The sequence below is a fragment of the Pyrus communis genome, chromosome 17 (assembly GCF_041283825.1).
Source record: "Pyrus communis isolate YQ-2024b chromosome 17, ASM4128382v1, whole genome shotgun sequence".
NCBI lineage: Eukaryota > Viridiplantae > Streptophyta > Magnoliopsida > Rosales > Rosaceae > Pyrus > Pyrus communis.
In genome coordinates, this window is record NC_142581.1 from 14,012,780 (window position 1) to 14,040,368 (window position 27,589).

Here is a 27,589-nt window from a genome sequence, read left to right on the forward strand (position 1 = left end):
TGCATGAATATGACGCTAGAATATATGTGAGTTCCACCTAATCATTATGAACTTATATTCACAAGTAGTGGAGGTTGCTTATAAACAATCGCATTAAATGAATTCTTGGCACGAGTTTCATGCAATCATAGTAACGAATGCCTCGTCAACACTTATAATCTTCATAGAGCGTAATGATTCTTGCTTGTATCTCTATTATGCAATCATGTAGGGGACTTGTGGGGAATGTTTTGGGTTGTCGTATGCAATCATCCAATTCAATAACGTTAGGAAGATTTGAAGGTTAATTTAAGCGGACCTAATTAACCCGGGGTGATGAGTTTCATAATTTATTGAAATGCAATTGGAAATCTTTTTATTATGCAAGTGTAACATATGTGGAGATGACCCCCTTAGCTAGCATTCATCCATTCTATTTCATCAATTTCATATTTACATTCTGTTTTAATTTGTTCATTTAATTTAATTTCGTATAAACTTAAATCCCCCTTTACTTTAATGTCAATTTAGTTAGAAATCATTTTAGTTTGTGTTTTTAAAAGCATTTTGAGTCTTTGGTTTGTCTTAGTGTTTTAAAGTTTAGTTTTACATTCTTTGAGTCTAGTTTAGTGTTTTATATTACGTTTTTATGTTTCTGAGTCAAATCCAAGTGATTAACAATCCCTCCTAATCCCCGGTCCAGAACGATCCCTACTTACATCATTACTACAATTGTCAAAAAGAGGGTTTAATTTATGCGCGTATAATTCTCGCACCAATGTACCCTGAGGACGAGCGTGGACAAGTGAGATTGGGGGGCTACGATCCTACTACTTATCAGTGAGTAGGCATTTGCTTTATATATATATATATATATATATATATATATATATATATATATATATCGTGGTTTCCATAACATTTTTAAAATGATTTATGCTTTAAATGCCATGTCGAAAATGAGTTGCATTTTAAGTATTGCATTATTATAGATTGTGAATTATATCGTTTGATGCTCTGGAGGCTCAGGTAAGCTTCAGGTGAATATATTATGATGGTTTTGGTTGCATGGCACATTGTTATGCATAAATGCATTTAGAGCTCATCTTTGCTGCACCCCGATGTTAGTGCTCCCGTCTAAGGCCAGGGCACAGTCATTCACGTGATGTTCACCTCCCGCACTGCACGCTCACCTTGGATCCAAGTTTGGTGACAGCCCTGTCGTACAAACCACAATAGGTGGTTCCGACTTGTAGGTGACCTGCAATTATTCGCACAACCTTCACGTGATCGTAGCACTTGAGCGTACATATTTACACCCAACCCTGTCGTACAGACGACAATAGGTGGTTCCGACTCGTGTGCTAGCATATATTGATGAGCTATAGGTCCAATCATACAGGTCACATTAGGTGACTCCGAGTGACACAGTATTTTATATTGATTTTACCTGGCTTACATCTTTTAGTGCGGAAACGTTATGGCATGGCATACTTTAGTTTTTACTGGCCTTGTGCATTAGTATTCGTATGTATATACGTAGTATTATTTTCTAAAACTATACGAGTTTTACAATGAGGGGTTACTATGTTTAGAAAAGATAAATGTGTTTTCAAACGTTTTGTTTTTTGCCACTCACCCTTCTGTTTACCGCCCCTCCAGGTCTTAGGTAGCTGTACATCTTGGTGGGTCACGAGGACTTCTCAGTGGTTCTAACAATCTACTAAATAACTGTAAGGATCTTCTCCCTGTTTGTACAATTAATACTTAATTAGTTCGACTACACTTTCATTTACCTATGCTCTAATATGTGTGTATCTTATACTTGATCACTTTCATGCACTTACATATTATCTCTAGTTTAAGTAAGTTTAGTTTTTGTTTTTACTTAGTCGCATTTTCTTATTATTATCATTCCTTCTATTACGCACTTGGCTACGTCACCCTCATATGACGGCTAGCACGTCTTGACTTCGATCAGTGTGTGTCAATTGGACAACATTATACGTGCATTACTGTATCCTTTAATCAGGGTTGATGGGCCTGAGAGGGTTGTCAGAGGTGCATTTTTAGGTATGAAGTTAGTGAAATAGATGCATTCACGCAAAACGGTGTACGTGGTTGCACTATCTGCCAGACAACTAACTTCCCCACTAGTCATACCTAGAATGAAAAAACAAATATCCATTCAAAATCATTTTAAATATTCAAGGACAGTAATTAATTTAAAACTTAATATCCAAAAACAAATCACCAACAAATATTCCAAACATAAATGAAATTTGTTCAAAATTAAACCAAAAAACAAAGAGGGTTCGGTCATTAGATGGAATTTAGCCCCAATATCTAAATTTGAACTAGAAAAATAGTTTATGTCTAAGATCCTAATCTTCCATAGGGGTAACGACCTCTTGAAAGTCAGAAACCTCCCACTTAGTACTCTTCGGTTCATCCATTTGCATAAAATTTGATTCAAACTTCTTACGACGAGAATGATACTCAACTACAACCTTCTAGGGAGCTCAGCAAACATCGGACCAATGGTCCTTTGAACCACAATGATAGCACATATTTGCATCCATGGTTTCAGGTGCTTTGCCCTTATTCTTAAAGTTTGGGACCTTGAGAGCGAGGTTAGGGCGCTTCTGGGCTTTGTTTCCTCCCTTAGATAGGCCTTGGCTCTGTTGACCTTGACGGGGTGGTTTTTAGCCACCCTACCATGCCTATTATGGTGTTTTGGATGCTTATTTGTGCTATAGTGTGCTTTAGGCACAACAATCGCCCTAGTAGGTCGAGCTTGATGACTCTTCATCAACAACTGATTCTGCTTTACATCAAGAGGTAAAATAGATATCAAATCCGAAAACTTAGTGAACTTCTAAGATCTATATAGTTGTTGCAGGATAATATTAGTAGCAGAGAAGGTCAAATAGGTCTTCTCCAGGAGATCCTCTTCGGTAAAAGTCTCGTTACAAAACTGGAGAAGTGATCAGATTTGATAAACTTCAGACTTATATTCATTCACATACTTAAAGTCTTGGAAACACAAAATGTTGCCAGTCATGTCTTGCTTCAGGCAAGAAGATGTCCTTTTGGTGATCAAAACGATCAGCTAAAACAACCTATAGTGGTCGTGGATCCTCCTTAGCAAGGTACTCGGTTTGCAGTGTGTCATGAATATGTCTTCGAATGAAGATCATGGAAGTGTCTTTTTCAGCTTCACAAACCAGGTTATCCGTCTCATCTTCAATGGAGGGACGCAAATTCTTTGCATTAAGGTGGAGCTTTACATCTTGGACCCACTTGAGGTAGTTCTTCCAGAGACCTCTAAAGTGGTGAAGTCGAGTTTGTTCAAATTCGACATGTTCCTATCACAAAATAGATGGACAAGATGTGGTTAGTGTGATGGAGAAAAAATCAATCCATTCACATAGGACTAGAACATTCAGGTTCTAATAGACATATATTGGTTTAAATTCGCATGAAAAAAACTTCGGGTTTTCATGGGTAATGTTTTTAAGGAAAACTTTAGGTTTTCAAACAAGGCATGTTTCTAGAAACTTCAGGTTTCGAAATAATTATGAACTTCAGGTTCATAAGTTCCTGCATACAAACACAAATATATATACAGAAATATGCAACAAGAAAATATGCAAATAGAGTTTCAAGTCTATGATTATAATTTGAATTAATTATTTGAACTTTGGGCCAAATTTAAAGTGTGGGTGAAAAATTATAAAAGCCATAGGGCCTAAAAAAAAAAGGCATTTAAACTCAAGGCTCAAAATAATGGGCCAAAGCCCACGGGTGGGCTGAGTAAATTGAAACAGTGTGGTCCAAGCCCAAAACTGTGCTAGAATAGGGTCCAGCCTAGAATGCAAGTAGGCCCAGCATCACAAAAAACGAGTTGTACGTGAAAGCCCAAAGACAAAGGCCCAAAATAGGCTCTGATCTGGTGCAGCATGGTGCAGTGCACCAATGTCCTAGCTTCGTGCTAGAATCCATTGTGACGCAAGCGCATGGACACTATAGCCTTCGGGCTGGTGTCATTTGTTAGGCCGAGCCAAGGATTTGGGCTGCATCATGCGAGCCCATTTAAGAAAAAAGCCAAGAAGGCCAACCCAATTTTGGGCTTCATGTTTTGGTGTCCAGAACATCCCAGCATGTGCTAGGTTATTTCGCCGAAGAAGAAAATCGATGCCACCACTGCAGGCGGTTGTGTTATGGATTGAAAACCTTAGGGCACATCCGTGAGTCTGATAGGGAACAAATCCAAGTGATAGAGAAAAGGTTTCTCGATGAGGGATTTAGAAGGAAAAAAATTCGAAAAAAAAAATCGAAGGAATTCTTTTGGAATTCCGTTCAATCATTGTCAAAGACAATAAGATTAGCCCAAGAACATGACTTCAGGTCGTGGTTACCCAGAAAAATGACGATGAAGCCATGACTTGTAATGGTGAGTGGGGGGGGGGGGGGTTTGGGTTTTAGGGCGATGCTAGGGACGACGTCGTTTTGGTTCATTTACAGATTGGAGCTTCAGGCTCTATAGGTCGGCTTGGGTTATGGGTTTGAAGAACCCTAGAATTTTTATTTTTTTTTGTTTTTTCAATTTCCAGATTATAATTCAATTCATATTGACAAATAATATAATGCATGAGCAGATATAGGATGCAATTCATGGCAAATATAAAATTCACATAATTCAACAATTATGGATATAATGCATACACAATTTATGTAGAATCTAAAATTCGAAAAACATGAAGTTGGGTCATGCATTATGGTGAATGTTCATGCTATCAGGGTGGCAAAAACATCAAGATAAAAACTGTTGCTTTGGAAGAACCTAATTGCGTGATGATATGGATGACCTAGTTTGATGCATAAAGCTTCCACGTCAGATTCCTAGGTGCAACGGTAGGAGCATGTTGATAACGTGTTGTGGCCTATATTTAGCTGACATGGAAGAAGGTCGGCGGCACTGATAGAGAATAAAGAAACATGTGTTTGTAGTGTTGTGTAGAGGAATGTGTGTTATTCCCCCTAAGCAGTGCCTTTATTTACAGTAATAAGGGAGAGAAGAAATCCTTCATCCCCAAGGAATACAAGTCCATATAGGAAAAAATAACTAGAATCAAATCTAATCTAGGATTTACACAATCACACTTAAACTAGAAGTTTACAACAGTTATTACATAACAAAAATAATTTTTAAATATAGAACATTATTACATAAAAATATTAGGTGACAAAAATTTTGAGGGCCCCTTCAAATTTGGGGCCATGTGCGACTGCACTTTTTGCTCCCCCTCAACACCCCATATGGGTCATAAAGTGGTGTATTGTTTGGTCATTACATGATATTGTGTCTAGGTCCACATAGGCACGTGATTTGAATGTCAGACCCTAGAATGTTTTAGCATTGGGGGGTGCGTTCTTTGGCAGAGCTTAACTGGCAAAGCTGGTAGTGCTAAGGTAACTGACGTGGGGGTAGTCAACCTTCCTTGATCAATAGATGAAAGAATTCGAAATTGTCACCTTTGTTAGTGCTCGTGATGTGGTAGAAACTAACACAAATTAAACCTTATAAATTATGCAATCATAGTATGAGTAAGTAGGGATCATTCTATTCCGGGGGATTATAAGGGATGCTAATTAACACAAATTAAACTTATAAAACTGAAAACTAAGTTAAACTAAAAACAAAACAATGACCAGGGAGGACTTGGACGAATTTAATTAAAACGAAAGTAAAGTGCAGTAAGTAAATTAAGTTGTGAATGAAATATGGACCAAATGATAGCTAAAGGATTCTTCTCCACACATGAAACATATGCATACAAATCGATTTCCAGTTATTCTTCTTATAAACCATGAATGAAAATGCCCCAAATTAATTGTGAACAACACTAATTAACTCTTAGATTTTCCTAAGTTCATTAAATTGGACTCAGCAACACAACCAAATTATTCTTCTCAAGTTCCCTAACTATGAAAAGCATGATAGAGATAAATCTCAAAGATCATTAAGTTCTGTGAAAATCATAAGCATTGACAAAGCATTCGTAACTATGAAAAGCATGATACTCCTACCACGGATTTACTTAACTCAATCGTGACTAGCGACTTACTTTTACTACTTGCAAATATAAGTTCATAATGATTAGGTGAAATTCCCTTATATTCTAGCATCAAATCCAAACTAAGTGAGCACCCTTAATAAACATGTAAGAATAAGTTTGCTATAAAGCAAAAAAGTAAATTGCATTCATGTTTTATGAAATAATAACTAGATGTAATCAATTTATATAAAACATATGATCATAGCTAAAACGCAATCTAAAATAAACATTGAACTTAAAACAAAGATAGAATGAACTCTGAAAATTCCAACAACTTCAATGGATGAATGATAGGTGTGGAGCCAAAAATAATCACAAGGCGACACGTGGATTTTTGGATAGAAGATAACAAAAATACCCTTAAGGCATACCGGGACAATCATCCGTTAACCAAGTCAAAAGTGCTAGAAGAGGACAATCATCCCTCAGCCAAGTCAAAAGTGTCCAAAATAGGTAACAATTCCATCTCATCAAATCCCTTCTACAAGGTAACTCCCAAAACCTATTTCATTCCATATTTTTTTACCTCTTTTTCCCTCTTTTAGCTAGTCAATTAGCTATCATTCCATAACTTACAAAATATTCCCCATAAATTACATAACCTCCATTCCAAAAATGTGTTAATTGGCTAATTAATGGATTAATTACCTAATTAATCCATTAATTGCCAAATAACTCACACATTAAACCACAAAATACACAAAAACCATCCCAAAGGCTGGCCACCTTTTCTCCAAAGGGGACCAGCCATGCCCTATAAATACTACCCATTTTTTCTCTAAAAAGCTAGTTCCACACTCTTGCAAAACTCCCAAAAACTCTGAAACACTTTTCTTACTAAATTCTAATGGCATCGAAGGTTCTTTGGCCAAAGCCGCCGCCCTCCCACCCCCCCCCCCCAAATTCATCGTGGGCACGTGAGGCTCTTGGCCTTGACTTAAGGTGTTATTTGTTTTGTAGGTGCAATTTTGTCCAAGATCAAGGAGGAAGAAATTTGCATCCCCAAATTGGTGTTGTCATTGAGAGTTAAAATTCACACTCGTAGAAGACTCTTGCATAAAAAGGTTTTTTCTCTATTTTCTTGTCCACTTGTATTTTTCGTACGTTCTTATTATTAGAATTTTTTATGTGCAAAGATTCTTTGATAAAACGAAAAAGAGAAATACAATGGCTAGAAATTTAGAAAACTCAATGAGTGAAAATTCCAATATTCAAGAAATGGGACTGCGGCGATCCACGAGACTAAATGTGATCCTAGAGGGAATAGCACCACCACCACAAGGTTCCACCATGGGAACCACCGCGGTGGCCACCCGTAGCGAGGTCCATGGCACCACTACCATGGCCCGAGCCGTACCACCAAAGCAAGCCCAAGCCGTGCCATCCAAGGCTCATGGCACCAAGGCCATGACCCAGGCCATGTCACTCCAAGCCCAACGCGAGCCCAACACGTTGCCAAGTCGAGCCTTAGCCTCGCACCCACGTGTGCTACACACCGAGCAGCCCACTCCTGTGGGCTAACCTGCTCCCACCGAGTAGCCTGCTCTCGTGGCCCAGCCTGTTCCCGCTGAGCAGTCTGCTCTTGTGGCCCAGCCTGCTCCCACCAAGCAGCCTGCTCCAATGGCCCAGCCTGCTCCCGCAGCCTAGTCTGCTCCCGTGGCCTTCCAAGCAGCCCAAATCAGTCCAAGACTAGTTCTGCCGTCCTGGCTCCAAATTTCTGGACCGATGATCAAACCGAGAGCATTTTCACCATATTTTTCTTCGGATTTGACATTTCCCAGCTCAAATCTCGTTCCCAGAGTCTACCACACTTCCACTATTCAAGGAGAAACATTCAGTCCAAGCTCTTCTAGTCCAAATGACGAACAACACTTGTCTCGACAAGTCATAAAGTTGACGAGCGCCCTAGCACAGCAAACGACCTTGGTGAACCAGCTCTTGTGGCGCACGAAGATGCAACGTGTTCCAAACGAGGTGTCCTGAAGAATGACAAGGGCAGACGAAGAACCTCTTCAGCAGCGTCCCGGCAATCAGCCACTCGACATGCCACGAACCAAGCATTTGGGCAGAGTACACTCCCGATTAGGCCCCTAAGATAGCGTATACTCCCATCTTAACGCGTGGAGGAGCGTGCACTCTCGACTAGGCCCACGGATGAGCATACACTCACAATTGGGGCCACACTCCGATAATCAACGTGAGCAGCCTTCCAAGCGAATTGTTCATTCGCAGTTAGGCCTGTAAGGAACATCCTCCATATCACATCGGGGTAGGCAGCATGACGGGCGGAGAAAAAGAATCACTCAATCCAGCTCAAGTTCAACCAGTAGCCTGCGAAATCCCTCACCTGCTAGGAATCCACCACATACACCGTTGCCGGCGCGTAGGTGAGCCGATCATGTAGAAAAGCAGCCTAGACCGGCAGGTTAAGACTGGGGCAGCCGAGAGCTCTGCCACTCCTAACAAAGGCAAATTCAGGAAGAAGTAGAAAGGCTTCTAACGGAGCGATTGCGCCATTTCCCGCGCAACAAAGCTATTGACAAGGTGCTCCAATAAGACATGAAAAACATAAGCGAGTCATCTTTCAATGACAAGATCGAGCAAATGGGACTACCCCATATAGATTGCTAGATATAAAGACTACTTATGTTCTGAAAAATGTAGCAGCTCAACCTAATGGCACGCCGAGGGAAGACGAGTACCAAAAGGACACACCAAGCCCAACTACCAAGAACCGATGACAGGTAAGGATTATTTCGATTGTCCCAGCAGTCCAGCTTTCCTCAGCTGCACTCACGACAATGATTTCCATGCTCTCCAGTGCGAGAGGGTAAACCAATTCCCCGACACCCATATGGGTTTGCCCTCCAATGTGAGAGATAAACTAATTGTTCTCCAGTGCGAGAGGGTAAACCAATTGCCCAACACCCATATAGGTCTACTCTCCAATGCGAGAGGATAAACTAATTGCTCTTCAGTGCGAGAAGGTAAACCAATTCCCCGACACCCATATGGGTTTGCTCTCCAGTGTGAAAGGATAAACTAATTGCTCTCCAGTGCGAGAGGGTAAACCAATTCCCCGACACCCATATGGGTCTGTTCTCCAGCACGAGAGGATAAACTAATTGCTCTCCAGTGCGAAGAGGTAAACCAATTCCCTCACACCCATATGGATTTGCTTTCCAGTGCAAGAGGATAAACTAATTGCTCTCCAATGTGAGAGGCTAAACTAATTTTTCTCAAATGCAAGAGGGTAAACAAAATCCCCAACACCCATTTGGGTAAGCTCTCCAGTGCCAGAACGCCACATAGCTCAAAAGATCAAATGCTTGAAGATCAACTAGGCAACAAATGGTTAGGGAGCAGCAGCCAATTTTGCATTTAATAGTTCACTCATTCGACATTTCATCTTCAGCAACTCCGATCTTGACAACTTCATCCTTGATTGCTCCATCTACGGCAGTTGAGAAATCAAACTCAAGCAGTTTCCTCATTTTTGGCAAGCAGCCCAGACATGGCAGCCCAAACTGTTATGCATGCCACGCCACTTCCTCAGCCTATGCCGAGCCAATCCTTGGCTTCAATCAAGCCGAGTAGCACAAGCAATGGCCCTTGCCAAACCACCTACTTAGCATATGCCAAGCTGACTCCTGGTCCGTGCCAGCCGACGTGTCGTTCCACCCTGACGGCTGCCCCGCGATAGCACTATCCACGAAGAAGACAAGAAAATTGAGTTTTTCTTGCATCAGTGCGAAACGAAGAAAGCAACGAAAGATGATCCTTTGCACGGGCAAGATGTAGAAGATTGCCAGAGAAGGGGGAACAAATATCCTCTAAGCTCTCTCTTTCTTGTAGGGTAGAATAAATCACTCTTCAAAGTTGATTTAATAACCCACATAAGGTGGACTTAAATAGGCTTTGAGATAAATTTATTTCCCTTTCCTAGAAGTATCTAATTTCCTATTAAAGAGGGAATCTACATCAAAATAGGAAGCAACCTAAAGTTTCCTAAAGCAAGAAAATCTCTACACCTGTTGCCATTTTCTGCGAGCAGCCTAACAGGTGTGGGGGCATTTATGAAGCCAAAAATAATCACAATGCGACATGTGAATTTTTGGATAGAAGAGGACAAAAATACCCTTGAGGTATACCGACATTCCTACGTGCGAGCAGCGGACAATCATCCCTCAACCAAGTCAAAAGTGCCCAAAATAAGTAACAATTCAAAATCCATCTCATCAAATCCCTTCTACAAGGTAACTCCCAAAACCTATTTCATTCCATATTTTTTTACCTTTTTTCCCCTCTTTTAGCTAGTCAATTAGCTATCATTCCATAACTTACAAAATATTCCACATAAATTACATAAAATCCATTCCAAATATGTGTTAATTGGCTAATTAATGGATTAATTACCTAATTAATCCATTAATTGCCAAATAAGTCACACATTAAACCACAAAATACACACAAAAAACATCCCAAAGGCTGGCCACCTTTTCTCCAAAGGGGACCAACCATGCCCTATATATCTACCTATTTTTCTCTAAAAAGCTAGTTCCACACTCTTACAAAACTCCCAAAAACTCTCAAACACTTTTCTCTCTAAATTCTAACTTTGGCATCGGAGATTCTTCGGCCAAAGCCCCTCCCCCCCCCCCACCCCCCACATTCATCGTGGGCGCGTGAGGCTCTTGGCCTTGACCTAAGGTGTTATTTGTTTTGTAGGTGCAATTTTGTCCAAGATCAAGGAGGAAGAAATTTGCATCCACAGTAGGCATGGCACACTCTAAAACGTGCAGGAACTTCATATATATAGGGAAGGAATGGCTGAATCCAAGGAGGAAAAGGTTTTAGCGTTTTGAATTATTTTTGGACTCTAAGAATCAGGTAGAGAGTGTTGAAATGTAATTAGGATTCCTCCTTGAAGCTGGAGATAAGATAAGATAAGATAAGGTTGGATAAGATAGGATAAGATAAGATAAGATAAGATAATGTTCCTCTCCAACTAGGATTCATCTTTCTTGTGTAATTCCTTGTCTTCCAAATCTCAACTTTAATTTCTCCAAAATTTAGCACATATCTAGAACCATTTAAACACCAAAAACATCCAGCCCATATGCTATCCACACATGTTATCCAATCCAAGTCCAAAACTGCTCCAAATTGCTTCATTGGGCTATTTATTGTCATTTTTACCAACAAGACTTACAATAATACGAAAATAACTTAAATTACCAAAATAAATGAAAATTAACGAAGTAAATGCAAGGAAATAAGATAACAAAGTTGTATGAATATGCTTCTATCAACTCATTAGATGACTTTCGATGGAAGAATAACACAAGGTTATAGCAAAAAGGAAGCAAGTAATCTTGCAACAAGGGATATGGAAACTAGAAATATTATTAGTTAAAAGTTATCTGGTAAAATTATGAGTTATGAAGTGTTAATTATATATGTCATTGGCTACGAATCACGGTTACACGCACATAGTCCAATATTTTAGTGGATTGGGTGTTGCATTTTATCTATAAGTCTCAGGTTCAAAGCTCTCCTCCTTAATTATTGTAACAGTTTTGAATCCTCCCTCATCTCTTAATAATAGTAATTATTTAAAAAAAAAAATCACAGTTATACTTAGTCAACTACGATATGGGAAAATGCAAAATTTTAAAAAGGGAAAATTTGAAATGTCATACACTTTTTTCAATTTGTTATATAAACTAACATTTAAAGGGATTTGTTATATTCCAACTTTCTGAAATCATTAATTGTCATCTCACTCTAACTCCATTAAGTTTTCCATCCAAAATAAATCACGTGCTTTGCACATGACTTGTGTTTAGGGTTATTTCAGACATTTCAACATAAAGAATGTCATCCAAATGTACATAGATTTTGTGGGGGGGGGGGGGGTGTGGTGTTACCTAGCGACTCTATATTTTTTAGTCATCTGCACTTCGAAACATAAAGAAGTGGGTGCAAGTTGTTCCCTTTTTCCGAACATCAAAACTCAGATCATTATATACTAAATCAACCACCTTTCTATATTTTTTTTGAGAAACCTTAGAATTATTTTCGTCGAAGGCATCTTATTAGAAGGGGAATGAGATGTTGTCCGAAATAACCCTAAACACAAGTTATGTCAAGGAACATGACTTATTTTAGATGGAAAACTTAACGGAGTTGGGGTGAGATGACAAATTAATGATTTCGAGAAGTTGGTATGACAAACTGCGTAAATTTTAGTTCATATAACAAATTGAAAAGGAGTATAAGTTCATATGACATTTCAAAAAAATTCTCATTTAAAAATTATGGAGAAAAATTAAACCATTAAATAAAATTTAATAATGATTTAAAATAATTAACTAAGTGACATTTTTATTCATATGTTAAAATTGTGTATGTCGCATCCTAGTCTCGACTATGCGTAGCACGATATTGTCCACTTTGGGCCCCAGCCACACCCTCACGGTTTTGTTTCTGGGAACTCAGATGAGAACTTCCCAGTGAGTCACCCATCCTAGGATTACTCTTGCCTAAACTCACTTAACTTCGGAGTTTCGATGAAATCCGAAGCTAGTGAGTTCCTAAAAGACCTCGTGCTATATGGAGGTGGGCATGTCCATATAAGGCACATCACCCCCTCTCTGTTGGTCGATGTGGGATGTTACAATCCACCCTCCTTAGGGGCCCGAAGTCCTCATGGGCACACTCACACCACATGGCAGAAGGGCTCTGATACCATTCTGGTATATTGTAACATCCCATATCAATCAACGGAGAGGGGGTGATGTGCCTTATATGTACATGCCCACCTCCATATAGCACGAGGCCTTTTGGGAACTCACTGGCTTCGTGTGATAGCCCGTCCCTAAAAGTATGAATTTTATAATTTTATTACGTGAAATTAAGGGAATATCCTAGGGGCAAAGCATGATTTTCGAAGACGTATGTGATTCTTGTATATTTTATCATATTTCTTGACATATTTAGATAGAGCTCAACCTTACGGACGCATAGGCATAGGTAGAAGTGAATTCGGAGTTATAGTTGAAGTTTTATTGAGTTACGAACCCGAAAGTATTTGGAATGAAATACTATTTTAATTATTTTACACTATATTTTATTATTATTACTAAAGGTTTTTTTTTTATGATATATGGGTGTGTGTGTGTGGCGGAAAAAAAAAATAAATAAAAATAGGGGTTGCCTGATGGCAGCAAAGGAGTGGAGAAAATGGAAGAAAAAGGGGAGACCAATCGGGGAAAGAGGGAAGAGAAAGGAGGACCAATGGGAAGGAGAGCAGGAGGGAAAGGAGAGAAGAAGAAAATGAAGGAACCCAAATGGGTCTTCCTCGACCCGTACAACCCATTTCCTTACACCGACGGCTCCTCGCCGTTTCTCATCCAAATTTCCGACAAATTGGACCTATAAACTGCTCCCAGTCATCACCTTGGCCCTTTCTCTACTTGTTCCACCAAAAATGAGGGAGAATTTGATAGTATTTTGGTACAACAATAGTGATGGGTGCCGTGGGAGACCTTGCCCAAAATCCATCAATTGTGAAAAGATTTCTTCCAATTGCCATCACCAATAGACTCCCTTTGAGGCCTAGAACAATGCCCAATCATTGAATGGAGCGTCGGAGTCGAATTGAGAATGAATCAAGAGCAACCATTTCTAGGGTTTCCGACGGTTCATGGCCAATTGAGGTGTTTTCAGGCCATATTGGCCTTGGCCGCAGGTATAAAGTTTACTCTACTCTTTGAGATCTTTATTTTTGTAATTTTTGGGAATTTTTAGAAATGGTTCAATTTTCCAGTGAGCCAAGGTGGCTGACCACCACCCCCGGCGGCTGGTGCGGCGGCGCACGGCCAGGGAGCCATTGTGTTTTTATGCGAATGTTATCATTCTAATGATACTTTTGAGACCTAACTGCTGTGGTTTGAATAGTAGTACGATTGTAGTATTTGTTGGATTAAATAAATATATTTGGATTTGGTTTGAATTCTGGAATTGTGAACTACAAATGGCTTGATCCCTATTTAGGGTACGTAGGCAGTCTAATAAGATGTTAGATACAACCATACAATATTTGAGACAAAAGCCTTGTTTGGGAAATTAACCAATGCGAAGGAATGGGTGAAAATGTGAGTTTTTAACTTATGATTTGTTGGTTAAATGTGGTCATAAAACCGTGTGTGAGAAATAGAGAATTTGAAGTAAGGAATTGTAAGTATTGATAGTTAGTTAAGATAGTGTTTAGTTGGGCTTATTACCGATAATTATTCCCGAAAATAAATAGTTCGGGAGTAGGGCATTATAGATTGTGCATTTTACGCCACATTATATGTACATATTTATATATTTGAAAGTAGTACGATATGGTTAAGTTTTGGATTGCATCATGGCAAATCAATAGGTATATTACTGACCATAATTATTGTGAATGCTTTAAAGTACGAAGGTGAACGCAGGACGTACAGGTAAGTTCAGGTAAGTATATGTTGTGAAATGTGAGATGCATGGTTATGATTACATTTTATTTGAAATGACTGAGTTATGGCATGACTATATTTATGTTTTAAGCAACTCCAACCTTGTCGTATAGGTTGCAATGATAGGCAACTCCGACATTGTCATACAGGTTGCTTGTGAGTCGTACATGCCATATTAGATGCATTTAGAACTCATAAACCTGCACCCCAGTGTTAGTGCTCCCACCCGTGGCCAGGGCATAATCCTTCACGTGATGTTCACCTCCCACACCTTACACTCACCTTGAATCCAAGGTAGGTGCACAAGCCTGTCGAACAGACGACATTAGGTGATTGTAGCACTTGAGCATACTTATTTACACCCAGTTCTGTCGTACAGACCACTAGAGGTGGTTCCGACTCGTGTGCAAAGATATTTGATGAGCTATGGGTGAGTCATACAGGTCACGTTAAGTGACTCCGACTTACGTGCTAGCATGGATTATTAAGCACTTGATTATTTATATTGCTGATGAGATGTTCTATCGTGGTATACTTCTAGATTTACTGATTGTATACAATTGATTTCATCCTTATATGTAGTATGATTTTCTGGGAAATTATACAACTGTTATAGCGAGGGGTTATTACTTTTAATAAGTGAATGGTTTTTGAAAAGCTTTGTTTTCGCCCACTCACATTTTCTATCTTTGCAACCTTCTAGGTTCTAGTAGTAAAGTTTTCGTATCAACGAGGACTCGTGGCACTTCCCAATACAGGTGGCTTCTTATGATGGTATAATCGTTATCTTACCTCACTGTACTCAACTTATGCTCTATATCACATGTGTATGGGTCCATACCCGCTCACCGCGCACTCGTGTATTTAGGAACTTCTAGGTTTAAATTTATTTATAGTTTATACATTATCACACTTTATGGCTTCCTCACCTTCCAGGTGTCAGCCAGCACAGCTTGATTCGGAGTCCTAATGGACATTCCGGGTCGGGGTGTGTCATTTCGGATTCCATCGGAACTCTGAAGTTAAGCGAGTTCGGGCGAGAGCAATCGTAGGATGGGTGATCCACTGAGAAATTGCTCGTCTGAGTTCCCAAAAACTAAATCGTGAGGGCGTGGCCGGGGCCCAAAGCGGATAATATTGTACTACAGCGGAATCGAGACTGGGATGTGACTGTGTACATAGAATGAACTTCTACTATTAAAAAAGGAATCTTTTAGTTTAAGTACTAATTAATTCTAAGATAATTTTAGCTAAAATATCATGTTTTTAGTTTAGGTACCAAAAAAGGTCAACCAAAATAATTCTATAAATACTACTATAACTCAGAATAATTACATGAGTGCCACTCAATCCTACCATATTTTTCGACATGCCGACTTTTTTCTATAACTGGTTGTTCAAATTTTACGACGATCGACTGATCAATCTGGTCTCAATGTCACCATCTAACATTGACCTTATAAAAACATGTTAAGTAATGAACTTTATCATAAGTTTCTCTAGTTTTAATGTGTATAATGTTAAAAAACAATAAACTCACACAACAAACATAATTGAAGATGAAAATATTGCACATATTGTTTTTTTAATCACTATTGAACAGTGAATTGAAACTTTGCGGCGATCAAAAAAAAAATTTGGCCACAATTATGTTGGCCAACGACAATTTTTTACACTGACGCTGGTGGCATATGGGTCATGTACAATGGGGACATAACTATAAATGGTCTTGTGCGTATAAGTGTGTCTGCCCATTATCTGTGACTTTTCAAATAGAATGGGAAGGGATTGGTAGTTTTTTTATTTTATTTTATTTTAAATTGGTTTTTTTTTCTTTTTTTTCCCTTAAAATCTTTATTGGAATTGGTATTTAATCTAATTTTGCCTATTAACAAATGTGTTCTTGTATTAAATGTGAAAAAATATCTACCTGCATGCATATTGCATATATAAAGTTTACATTTGATTTTAACCGACACGATTTTTTAGGGAGTTTTGAACTTTAATCCTCTGAAGAGATTGAAGTTTAATTAAAACTTAGTGTTAGATTACAGATTGTCCTTTGATATGCATACTATAATTCAAATACAAATTCATATTCCATTTTTATTTTAGAATTAAATATATATATTTTTATTTTCAATGTCTTCTTATTAAATATTTAAAATTATTAATATACACATTTAAATTCATTTATTTTGTTTGACTTCCTCCAGTTATATCTTTCTAAATCTACCTAAATGAGAAAACATCCAAAAAAGTAGTGACACAAGAAAGATATGTAAATACATGTGTACTGAAAAGAAGTTAAAACGATTTGATGTATCTAAATATTTGTACCGAAATGTATGTACCGAAACATATTATAATAAATTAATGTATCTAAATATCTAACCGAAATGCTTGTACCAAAATATTTGTACAAAAATACATTATATTGGATTAATGAACCTAAATATCTGTAACGAAATGGATACATCAATATATATTAAATAAATTAATGTATCAAAGGAAGAACACAAAGTGTATCGGAATAAATTAAGGAAATGAAAACTAGGATTAAATGTATGGTGAATTGGACATTGGGTCAAGGGACTAAACTTCGTTTTTCATCTTACAAAAGGTTTTAGTCTAAAAGTGATTTCTTAAGAACTAAAATAAAGTTTTCTATTATTTTATATCATTGAAATGTATAGTGTCACAAAATATGTACGAATGTGAATATTATAGTTGATGGAGTGTTTCCACTCCCCCTTTTATCCTCATGCAGTTGTTCATTTTTTACAATCATTTTTATACATATAATATATGATATGCGAATTTACTAAGATGACCATCAAGATTAACCAAAATCAACATTGGAAATGCTTGCAATGGGATTACAGGCCACACTGCAGCACTTCATCTTCATGGAATCAACATGTGCTGACATATCCTACCTTTTTTAATGAAATGATATAATTAATGGTACAACTATATTATAAGTATAGCATTACTGAAAAAGAAAACGAAAGAACTCTAGTGGCAAGTTTGGTGACTGGTCAAGAAAAACTATTAATATGAAATGTCATGACCTCATTTTTATTTCACATTTTCTATTTTTATTATATTTGAGAACTCGGTCTTTCATGTCGAGTGTTATACGTATGAGAAATTTTATTTAAATCATGTAACTTTTTTCTACATTTAACTTAGATTTTAAATATTTAATGTCTTTTTTACCTTATTGCATAATTACCATCAAGTACAATATGAAATTAATAATAAAACTTAAATTTAATAATAAACCCACATCCTATAATTAAACTTTACCATCACTCTTTATTTATCATACGTTCATTTTGGCTAAAACCCTATAAGCTCTTATGGAGAAAAAACAAGTTTTTTTTTTTTTTTTTTTGATAGATGATGATAAAGTTTTGATCAATCCTCCAACTAAGTTATGACTCGACTTATGGAAATTTTTTGTTCGTTTGGTTTCAATTTTTTTGTAGTGTTAGAAGATGAGTATTTGATTTTCAATTTTTTTTTCATCAATCCCAAATTGCTCATAGTTTAAACTTTTTGCACCACCAAGGTGAAAGTATTAAAAAATTATTGCACACACCAAATTTCTGGGATATATATAAAACCCTTTCTACGAATATAAGTTTTTTAATCTTTGTTCAATGGAGATCTCCACATCAATTAGATTGTAGACAAAAAATTTGGTTTATGGCCCAAAATAACAGTTACTGTACTTGAATATGCTCACAAATACTTTAACCCTTAGAAGATTCAAGTATATACAAAACTCAAGGTTTTGATTAGAAAAAATACGAGTATAAATTACAAAAGCTGTAACTTGTGAAGATGAATGTCTAGTTTTAAACAACTATTTTTTTCTCCAATGTTAATAACAGCAGCCTTACTAGTCACTAGTTTATATACAAAGAGTATCGTTGTTTAAAACTTAAGGCTTTGTTAGATATATTGACACTTGCCACGAAAACAATTGAAGAATTTGGAAATGGATTGGAATTGGGACCAGTTAGTTGAAGAGATCATGGTTGGAGGAGGGACAAAGGACACATAATGTTTTTTGATTTTCAAGTCTCTTTGAAAACAAAACAATTCAATTTGAGAATTTATTTTTTAAATGGGTGTAAAGATAATTTTATATTTTGAATTGGATTTGAAAGGGTAGTTTAGGTAATAAATTTGAGTTTAAAGAGATATTAGTTCTTTAATTAAAAATAATATTGGTGTAGAAAATAAGTTAGGTGTAGAAAGAGGTTAAATGAGTTCAAATAAAATTTCTTTATACGTATAGGCACATTATTATACCATTTTTTTAATTTTATTATATTTGAGAATATAAAACTTTATGTTATTAGTACAGTTAACCTGGACATGCTGTTGTAAGCCTCCATTTGTAAGGTTTGGTTCTAAGACCAACTACCAAGTCTACTTTGACAATTTTTAATATATTTTTTTTTAAACAAGGATAACTGGTGGCAAGCAACGGTTATCCACCTCTTCCGGGGGTCAGGAAGACTCACAAAGGCATTTCAGCCTCTCCCTGACCACTAGTCTGGTTTCCACACCAACAACGAGTTTCGAACCCGAGACCTCTAGTTTTTAGTTTGAATGAAGCCTCTACTTTGACAATTTACATGCATGAAAATAACAGCTTAACACATTTTTTTACATGCATTAGGTGATCATTAAATTTTAATTTACTATTAATAGCCATGCAAGGATACTTGTGTAATACAAAATGCAAATGCTATAAGGCTACTTGTAGTTAAAATTAAACCATATCTAATTCATGGTCGCATTCTCTATGATATTAACTATATCTTATTATCCTTGGCAAGTGCTAAAGCCCAATCCTCCCATTTTAAGCAAAAAAAAAAAACACCATGTTCTTCATTTCCTTAAATACGAAATTTAGACCAATCACACCGGAAATGTAGACTGTCGTGACGAAGCTACCAGCTGGTTCATTTTTGGCAAAAAAAAAAAAAAAAAAAAAACAATCACACCAAGGTGATAAACCCCAAACCCCAGAATAGCCTTAAAGAAGTAATTAAGACCACCTACTAATTCATTTCCTAAAAGAAGTAATTAAGACCAACACACCAAGGATATGGGGCTTGATTGTCTTGCACGTCTATGGTGAAATAGAGAGAAAAAGTGGGTATTCATTTCACATAAGTTTAGCTACACACGGAAAATGACACCAAATTTTTTCTCACTCGAAATAAGATTTGTGCGATCATAAATCTTGAAGTTTTTTTTTTTTTTTTAAGATTTACCAAAATAATATATTAAGAATACGGTAACAAGTAATATCCTCATAACTAAAAAACAGTGAAGTAATGGCATGTAATTTAACGTACTAAAGATCAGTGAAGGCATATAGAATCTGTTCAACTTGATACTAAAAAACAGTGAAGGCATATAGAACCCGTTCAACTTGACCTTCAAGTGGGGACTATTCTTTATTTTTAGGAAATTTACTAAAAAAGGTAATTACTTAGTTGTACATCTTGTACTCCATCACGTGCGGAAGACACCACTTTAACTAAACTTAGGGGTTTGACTGTTAGCTTTAAACATGAAATGCTGACACCCACCATTCAAATTCGATTTAATATCCTTTTTTTCTTTTCTTTTTTTTTTTTTGGCTTTTGCTTTTGCTTTTGGGTCACATCTCAAAAGCTCAAATCAAAATAGTCTAGGACAACGGGCACGGGAGGACAACTTTTTTTTCTTTTTTTTTAGTTTTTTTTGGTTTTTGTTTTTGCCCTTTAGCTCTTTATGAAAAGTCATCATTCCTTCTTGACAATAACGCTTCTTTCACTAGTTATGTCAACTACGACTCTTTTCAAACTTTTCTTCCATAAAATACAGGTTTTTTTTTATAACTTCCACCGATCGTAAACACTACCAACTTTTCTTCAATTGGTGGTGAAGTTTCCATTGAACTTATCAACGATTTTAGCTCATAAAATATTTTTATTTTGATTCGTGCCAACAGCACCATCTTCGCTAATAGAAATCTATGGCAAGCACAAAGCAACATCTTCCTCATTTGACCAATTACGACATCTAATATGATCTTTTGTTATCTTGAAATTTTTGGAAATTGGAAGAAATGGTTTTGGAAGAAGGTAGAAACAGAAGTTGGAAGAATTGTAGAAGAAAATTGAATTTTGTGTGAATATCTGAACAAATACATAGGTGTTTATAGGGTTGTTTGGTGAATTTTGAATTAAATAATTTATTTAAATTATTTTAACATTTGAATTTAATTCTGGATAGCCAAATCATTTTTTTTAACGTTAGATTTGATTGTATTAGATCTCTTCTGTTGAATTTAATAAATTTATAAATATAAAACAAAACATTAAATAAATTAATGTGGACCGTTGGATACCCAACAGCCCATTTGAATCTCTACCGTAAATAAATGAAACAAAACAAATGTCGGGCCGATTAATGTATTTTGGACCGAGGGTTAGAAAGAAAATAGAGTGGGTTTAGAAACCAAATTTTGAGACAAAGTGAGTCTTATGATTTAAATAATATGGAAAAATTTGATCAATTTAAAAATCACGTGACCATTCATGTGTCAGCATAATATGGCATCATTTTGCTTGATTCATAAATTAAATGAATTATTGTGAAGATGATTGATAAATACAATGAACGTTTCGAATTATAGCGTTTGTGTACTAAAATAATGTCATCACCATGGAAGGAATAAACACTTGGAGGTAAGCAGACTAGCGTACAAGTTCACCCAAGAAATCAAATAAATTAGTACACAAAGCGAACTAGTTGTTCAATTATTACCATACAAATAAAATCCAAGCGAAAAAATTTAAAGAAAAGAAAAACAAATCCCAACCCAACTCTGGTATGCTGCGAGTTGGCCTCACGACTTATGCGCCTATAAATCGATAATTTCGTCAAGTTCAACTACAGTCATCTAATTGTCATTTCTTAGCAAGCAACTACAGATTTGTGCTTCTATCGACCCGGACACGCTCCTGCTTTCACTAACCAAACCTGTCGTACAAAAAGCAGTTCCAAAAGATTAAGTTGATAGACAAGTAGAACCCAGATTTACAAGCGATGTCAATGAAATAAACAAATATGTAACGGTCTGGTATGCTTGGATGACTCTCAAGCATACTTAATTCAGGGTAAAGAATATCAGCTTCCGTATTTCTATTGTAGTTTTGGTAAGCCTGGAAGGATGACGGGACAAATTTATATTAGCGAATGAGGATGCTTACCAACGTATGTAACAACTAAATTCAGCACGGACATAATAATCGCTGATAGATGATATCTATTAAAACCGAGTCATTTGCTGCAGCATTTGAGAACCAGTTGATTGTGAAACCAGCTGTTCTGCACCAAGAGATGGTCTAATCAAGTGGTTGGTACCAACTGGATTGCCAAACCCCCTGATCATCTCTTTAGGAGTATTGGGATTTGTTTCCAGGTTCGACGATTCCATCAGCGTCCGTATCTGACCAAGTCGTTAGTTGTAGACCAACTTTCAGTTGTTCGCCAAGAATAAAAATACTAAAAGGAAAAACATATACACAGAAATTTCAAACTTACCACATCCAAACGCTTCTTATGGAGATCACTTGACAACTGCATGTTTAAAAAGTAAGGTATTACAATAAATCTCGAGTTGAAAAGTTGGTTAATAATAATAATATCAAACCATCATACATTCTACTTTTGTATCTTCAACAGTTGATTGCGAATCCAACCAAACATATTCAACTTGAACAAAAAAAAAAAAAAAAAAGGTAAAAAAAATATGTACTTATCCAACTTTAAATTTGTCCTTTGAAGTAGATGTACTCAAAGATGTTTGATGCACCACAATGTTCATCCTAAGATGTTGAAGATACTTACAGATTTGTTTTGGCACTTCCTCTCCTCACTTGAAAACCCGGGAATTGTCAGATGCCAATTTTTCTCTGCAAATGAGTTCAACGCATTAAATTCCGCAATGCTACACTTGCACCAACTATGATTCATATAAAGGATCAAGTGAGTCAAGATTCTTGTGATATGAATTATTAATATAATATAAACTTAGATGCTACTATAGCTTCCATACTATTGTTATGTATATCTCCACAAATCTCATATTCATCGCATGAGCCAAACAATGACCTCAATGAATTCCAAACCCCATAAACACACCAAAAAAGATATCCATCCATAAATGAGTGTTACTTGTTTTTTTTTTTTTTTTTTTTTTAATGCCTTCTAATAATCAAGAAAATTTTGATAGTAACTTGGAATACGCAACCTGATAAATTATTAATCAAGAAAAAAATAAGGAAAGATGAGCACAAAAAAGCGCAGCACGGCCAACCAGAAACCGAAGACACAAAGAACAAAGAACCAAACCAGAAACCTTAATTTATTTTTATTTTTTACTTTTGTAGACAATTAGTTGGGTACATTGGTCTGTGACATACAGGAACCAGATTAAGTAGAGAGAACAAACACAGATTTAAATTCGCTGATTATTTAGTCTGCATATTCAGAAAACTCTCATTTGCATCCCATGTCAACTCATGTTAGATCTTTCTCTAAGTATCAAATTAGGTGACCAGTAGGTGTTAAGTGTAAGCATTACTCACAAGAAATATGGAGATGAGTTGTGTTACAAAACAAACCTAGATGTAGCAACACATCCTTGGACTCCAAAGTTGAAGATTTTCTATGCTTTGCCAAATTGCATGCATATGTTGTCACCTGCAAATAGGCATAGGATAAGCACTTAATGTCCACGAGTGCCATATGAAGCTTCTTTTTATCTGGTCCGACATGCCAGAGAAAGCTTGGCACGCAGAGTTTTATAAGAGTGAAGTATATATCAGCAGTACAAAACTGATTTAGGCCTATTTTGAGGCATGTCCACGTGTGTATATTTATATGAACCCGATCTAACAAGAGGACTTGTATATCAACTGTTAAATTAAATGTGACCAATTGATATGTATATCAGTCGTCCAAAGTTGATCTACAGATATGCAAGTCCTTAAGTTGGATCTTCAATTGATCATCATTATATATACATATTACATATAGTATAAAAGTTAGCATGTCAAGCCTTACAGAATCAATGAAGTCATCAGCAATCTCCAAGAGAAGATCTTCAACTTCAGGATCCAGCCTGCCTTGTGAATCAACCTGGGCAGGGAAAAAAGATTTCACGATGACAAATTTAATAGAGCACAACCACCACCCTCCCAACAAACAAACCAAAAAAAGAATAGCAGATTAACTAAGGAATACCTGAGAGACTAAATCTTGTATCTTTCTCTTCCCGAGAAGTTGGTTAGTTGCTTCTGTTCCTTGGCTTGAACTCCCTCCCGGTGTGGTAGTACCAGATGCAGTAGCATCAGGGTGTGATCCTGTTAAACTAAGAGATTTCTGGCCTGCGGGTACAGCCATCCTTGGGGAACTCAGCTGTTGCTGCTGCGATTGTTGTTGTAGTGGCTGCTGCTGAAGTTGCTGTTGCTGTTGATGCTGCTGCTGCTGCAGCTGTGGATGTCCCATTTGTTGCTGCTGCTGTACAAGCTGTTGAGGGGTAAAGGGCATAGACTTTTGCAACTGATTAGAAGCCAGTTGCTGCTGATAGAGAACCTGCTGCCTATGTTGTTGAAGACGCAACGAAGGTGAAGGTGAAGGTGAACCAGGACCAGGAATTGCTGGCATTTGCTTCAACCACTGTTGTGATAAATAATTCTGCATCATTGCTGGCTGTCCATTCTGAGACACACCAGACAACTGAGGGTTCATAAAAGCAAGTGAAGATGTTCTTGGCAAGCTCTGAACCTGTACTTTGTAAAGTCAGATTAAATGTCCCCACCATAAATTGATATATTCATCCAAGACATACTATAGGGTAACAGCATTGCCAAAGATTGTTAAACTGTATAAATACATCTCTATCCTTCCTGCTGTGCAAAATGCCAACACTGTACCACCAATATTAAAATGCCTACAACTCTACAAAAATACCCATCAAGCGGAAGTGGGTCATTACAGAAAATAAGAGTACGTTTTGAAAAGAATGATCGATTCCATTCAACAAAACCTGGTAAGGCTAATGTTAGATGCTACAAATAAATGAACAAGAACAACCAACATAGAAAACAAAAAACATATTTTCTGGGCAGAGCAATGTAGGACTCTTGTAGGATACCAAAACAGCAATTGATGGTTTGAAAGGCGTCTTTGTAATTAAAATTCATGTAGCATGAAATAAAGTGATTCATTCTCATTGGTCCTCCAAGTACCAAAATGATAAGTTGATGTAATTGATTCAATATAACTACTTTATAAAATATAACTATTTTATAACTACTTTATAAAATGTACTCAAAGTGAAAGAAGCTAGCGGAAAACCACCATGAAACTTTAGTCAAAAGTGATATCCCAGATGCAAAGATCAAACACAGGTTTTGGCAATTTGTTTTTAGTTGGGCATGAAAACCAGGAAAGAGATCATAGTTATCCTAATTCATTTGTTACATGCAGATCTTAAATAACGTTTAAATCTAAATCAAACCAAGGAGAAGGTAAAACGATTATAAAACATAATACAATTAAAATTGTTTGGCCTGTTGGTTCTGTCTGTGAACGATACTGGAGGAAAATTCACTAGAAAACATGAAGGTCAGGATAACGGCCGTGCCACTTTCTTAAAACCAAAACTTTCTTAGAACCAGAAAGTGGAATTCCACAGTTTGAATATCCCTCCCAACCCGAAGAATAAAAGACCTTCATTTATTACTTGAAACAGGTCAGACTACAAATGTAGAGCCAAAAGAAAGTCGGCCTCAGTGCATGGCCCCTTATTGCAGGGTCCAAAGCCAACATATAAGTTTAATAGAATATGAGAAATTCAAGCTGTAGAAAAACTCATTATACAACATAGCATGATCAGCTAGAATGAGTAATTCACATACGCACCATTCTATAACAATTTGCATACACATATGAGAAACTCAAAACCAGACAAACATAGCAGTTGGCAGAATAAAGTAGAAGATGCCTAAGTTAGTAGATCGGGCAAGAGGAAAGTAAGCAATTATACCTGTGCAGAGGTGAGCGAACTTTGTTGGGCCAACTGTTGCCTAAGTTGGCCCTGCCCCTGATTTATTCTCTGTTGAGCAAAAGAAGCAATGGCCCCATTAGCTCTTACTTGCGAGCTCAAATTGATGGATCCCATCACCCCCATTGCCTGTGTTCCTTGTAAAGATTGCCCAGGAGAATTACTGTGATGAAATTGGGAACCTTGGACCAGGCTGCCTTTTTGTCTCGGCTGCAGAAAGTTCGCTGATTTTGTTAAACATGAAACATTTCCATTTTCAAGAAAGTGTTGAGTTCACTGGTGTGCTAACTTGACAGTGCGTAATATATTATGCAATAATACAGAAACCAAAGCAGCACGTCTATCGATCCAACAGCTTTCACTGATGCACTAATATTCAATGAGAAATTCAAAAGGGAACTGATGTACCATATTAAAATTAAGATTGTTTGCATTTGATTTATAATACTAATCAAGGTGTACTTTACTATGTAATATAGTATATGATTAACATTGGTTCTAGGAAGTACATAGCACAACTATGTCGGATGGTTTTGCCCACATTGAAGCAACCAGCTATGCCGATATAACATTCACAGAAAAGCACTATTAAGAAACTTATGATGCTACTAAACACAACTTGTTTAAACTCCACAAAATGCACACTAACTATGCCACATTTCACCTACCACAATCAAAAGATAACAGCAAATTTCATGAGGGCAATTAAACTCATACCGAGGCCAACAACTGCGGCTGCAGATTGAATTGCGCAGCTGCAACAGCAGCAGGGCCAGACAACATGGGCAGGTGGCCACTCTGCCCGATCAAGGCTGATCGCGACAAGTTCCCACCGCCAAGTTGCTGAGTCTGCTGTGCCTGGTTTTGCTGTTGCTGCTGCTGATTCTGCTGTTGGATACCACCAGAGCCACCAAAATTCACCTGCCCATACAAACCCCCTTGCTGCCTCATCATACCGAAATGCTGCTGTTGCTGCTGCGGGTTCTGGCTCAGCTGCTGAAGCTGGTTCATTCGGGACATCGACGGCGTCCTCTGCATACTCTGCATAGTCTGCTGGAGCTGGTAATTCGACATGGAATTCACATTCACGTTCTGGGATTGTTGCACCAATGATTGAGATTGCTGTTGCAGCTGTTGCTGCTGCTGGGTCGATTTCTGCGCGTAATCCAATCCGACGGGGGGCGAAATGTGCTGGGTTTGAGGAAGCGAGACGTTGGACAGGGAAGGGAGAGGTGGGGATGCGATTTGTGGAGACTGGGAGAGAGTTGAAGAGGATGGGATTGCTGGGTTTGCGGAAGAGTTTGCTGGGTTTTGTGGGATCATAACGTTTGAGGGTGATGCTACTGCTGCTGCTGGGTCAATGTTGGGTTGGAGGGGGTTTGGGGACGACGATGGGCCGTTTTCCGCCATGTTCTCGAATTCGTTTGCTTTTCTGAATAATTGGGTATCTGGGTTTTTGATCGTCTTGACAACGAAGAAGCTAATTCATGGCGGATTTTTTAGGTTTCTGAAATTCGGGAACTTGAAGTTTCAGAGAGCGGAAGCGAGAGAGGGTGGAAGAAGGTGCAGAGAGGGAGGGGGAAGAGCAGGAGAGGTCGAATCTGGTGCGTACACGTCAGCAAAAGCATACCAATTGCTCGGTCAACAGATCCTACGCTTTACGGGGAAAACAATTCACGGTACATGGAAACTCTGGAGCGTTTTTCATCTCTAATTATATTGGAGTACTGGAGTTTCTCTACACTAGGTGGTTGTATGTAATGCATTGCGCTAGGGTGGATTGAAAAGTCGAAAATCGAAAAAGCTGGACCAAAAATCAAACCGAGGCA

The 27,589-nt window shown here is 37.4% G+C and overlaps 1 protein-coding gene across 2 annotated transcripts; it reads right to left on the minus strand.

The window, feature by feature from the left end:
- Positions 1 to 21,382: 21,382 nt before the first annotated feature.
- On the minus strand, positions 21,383 to 27,515 carry LOC137707943 (transcription initiation factor TFIID subunit 12b). Of its 2 annotated transcripts, none has more exons than XM_068446887.2 (9): positions 26,478 to 27,515; positions 25,743 to 25,970; positions 23,936 to 24,478; positions 23,756 to 23,830; positions 23,314 to 23,392; positions 22,538 to 22,602; positions 22,232 to 22,267; positions 21,898 to 22,136; positions 21,383 to 21,667 (listed from the first exon to the last, which is right to left on the minus strand). In XM_068446887.2, exons 1-8 carry the CDS (start codon positions 27,168 to 27,170, stop codon positions 21,957 to 21,959), a joined length of 1,899 nt encoding a protein of 632 aa, XP_068302988.2. In that variant the 5' UTR covers positions 27,171 to 27,515; the 3' UTR covers positions 21,383 to 21,667; positions 21,898 to 21,956. The 2 variants fall into 2 exon arrangements, with proteins under 2 accessions (XP_068302988.2, XP_068302990.2); XM_068446889.2 differs by having other exon boundaries at positions 23,936 to 24,412; positions 26,478 to 27,445.
- Positions 27,516 to 27,589: the final 74 nt, after the last annotated feature.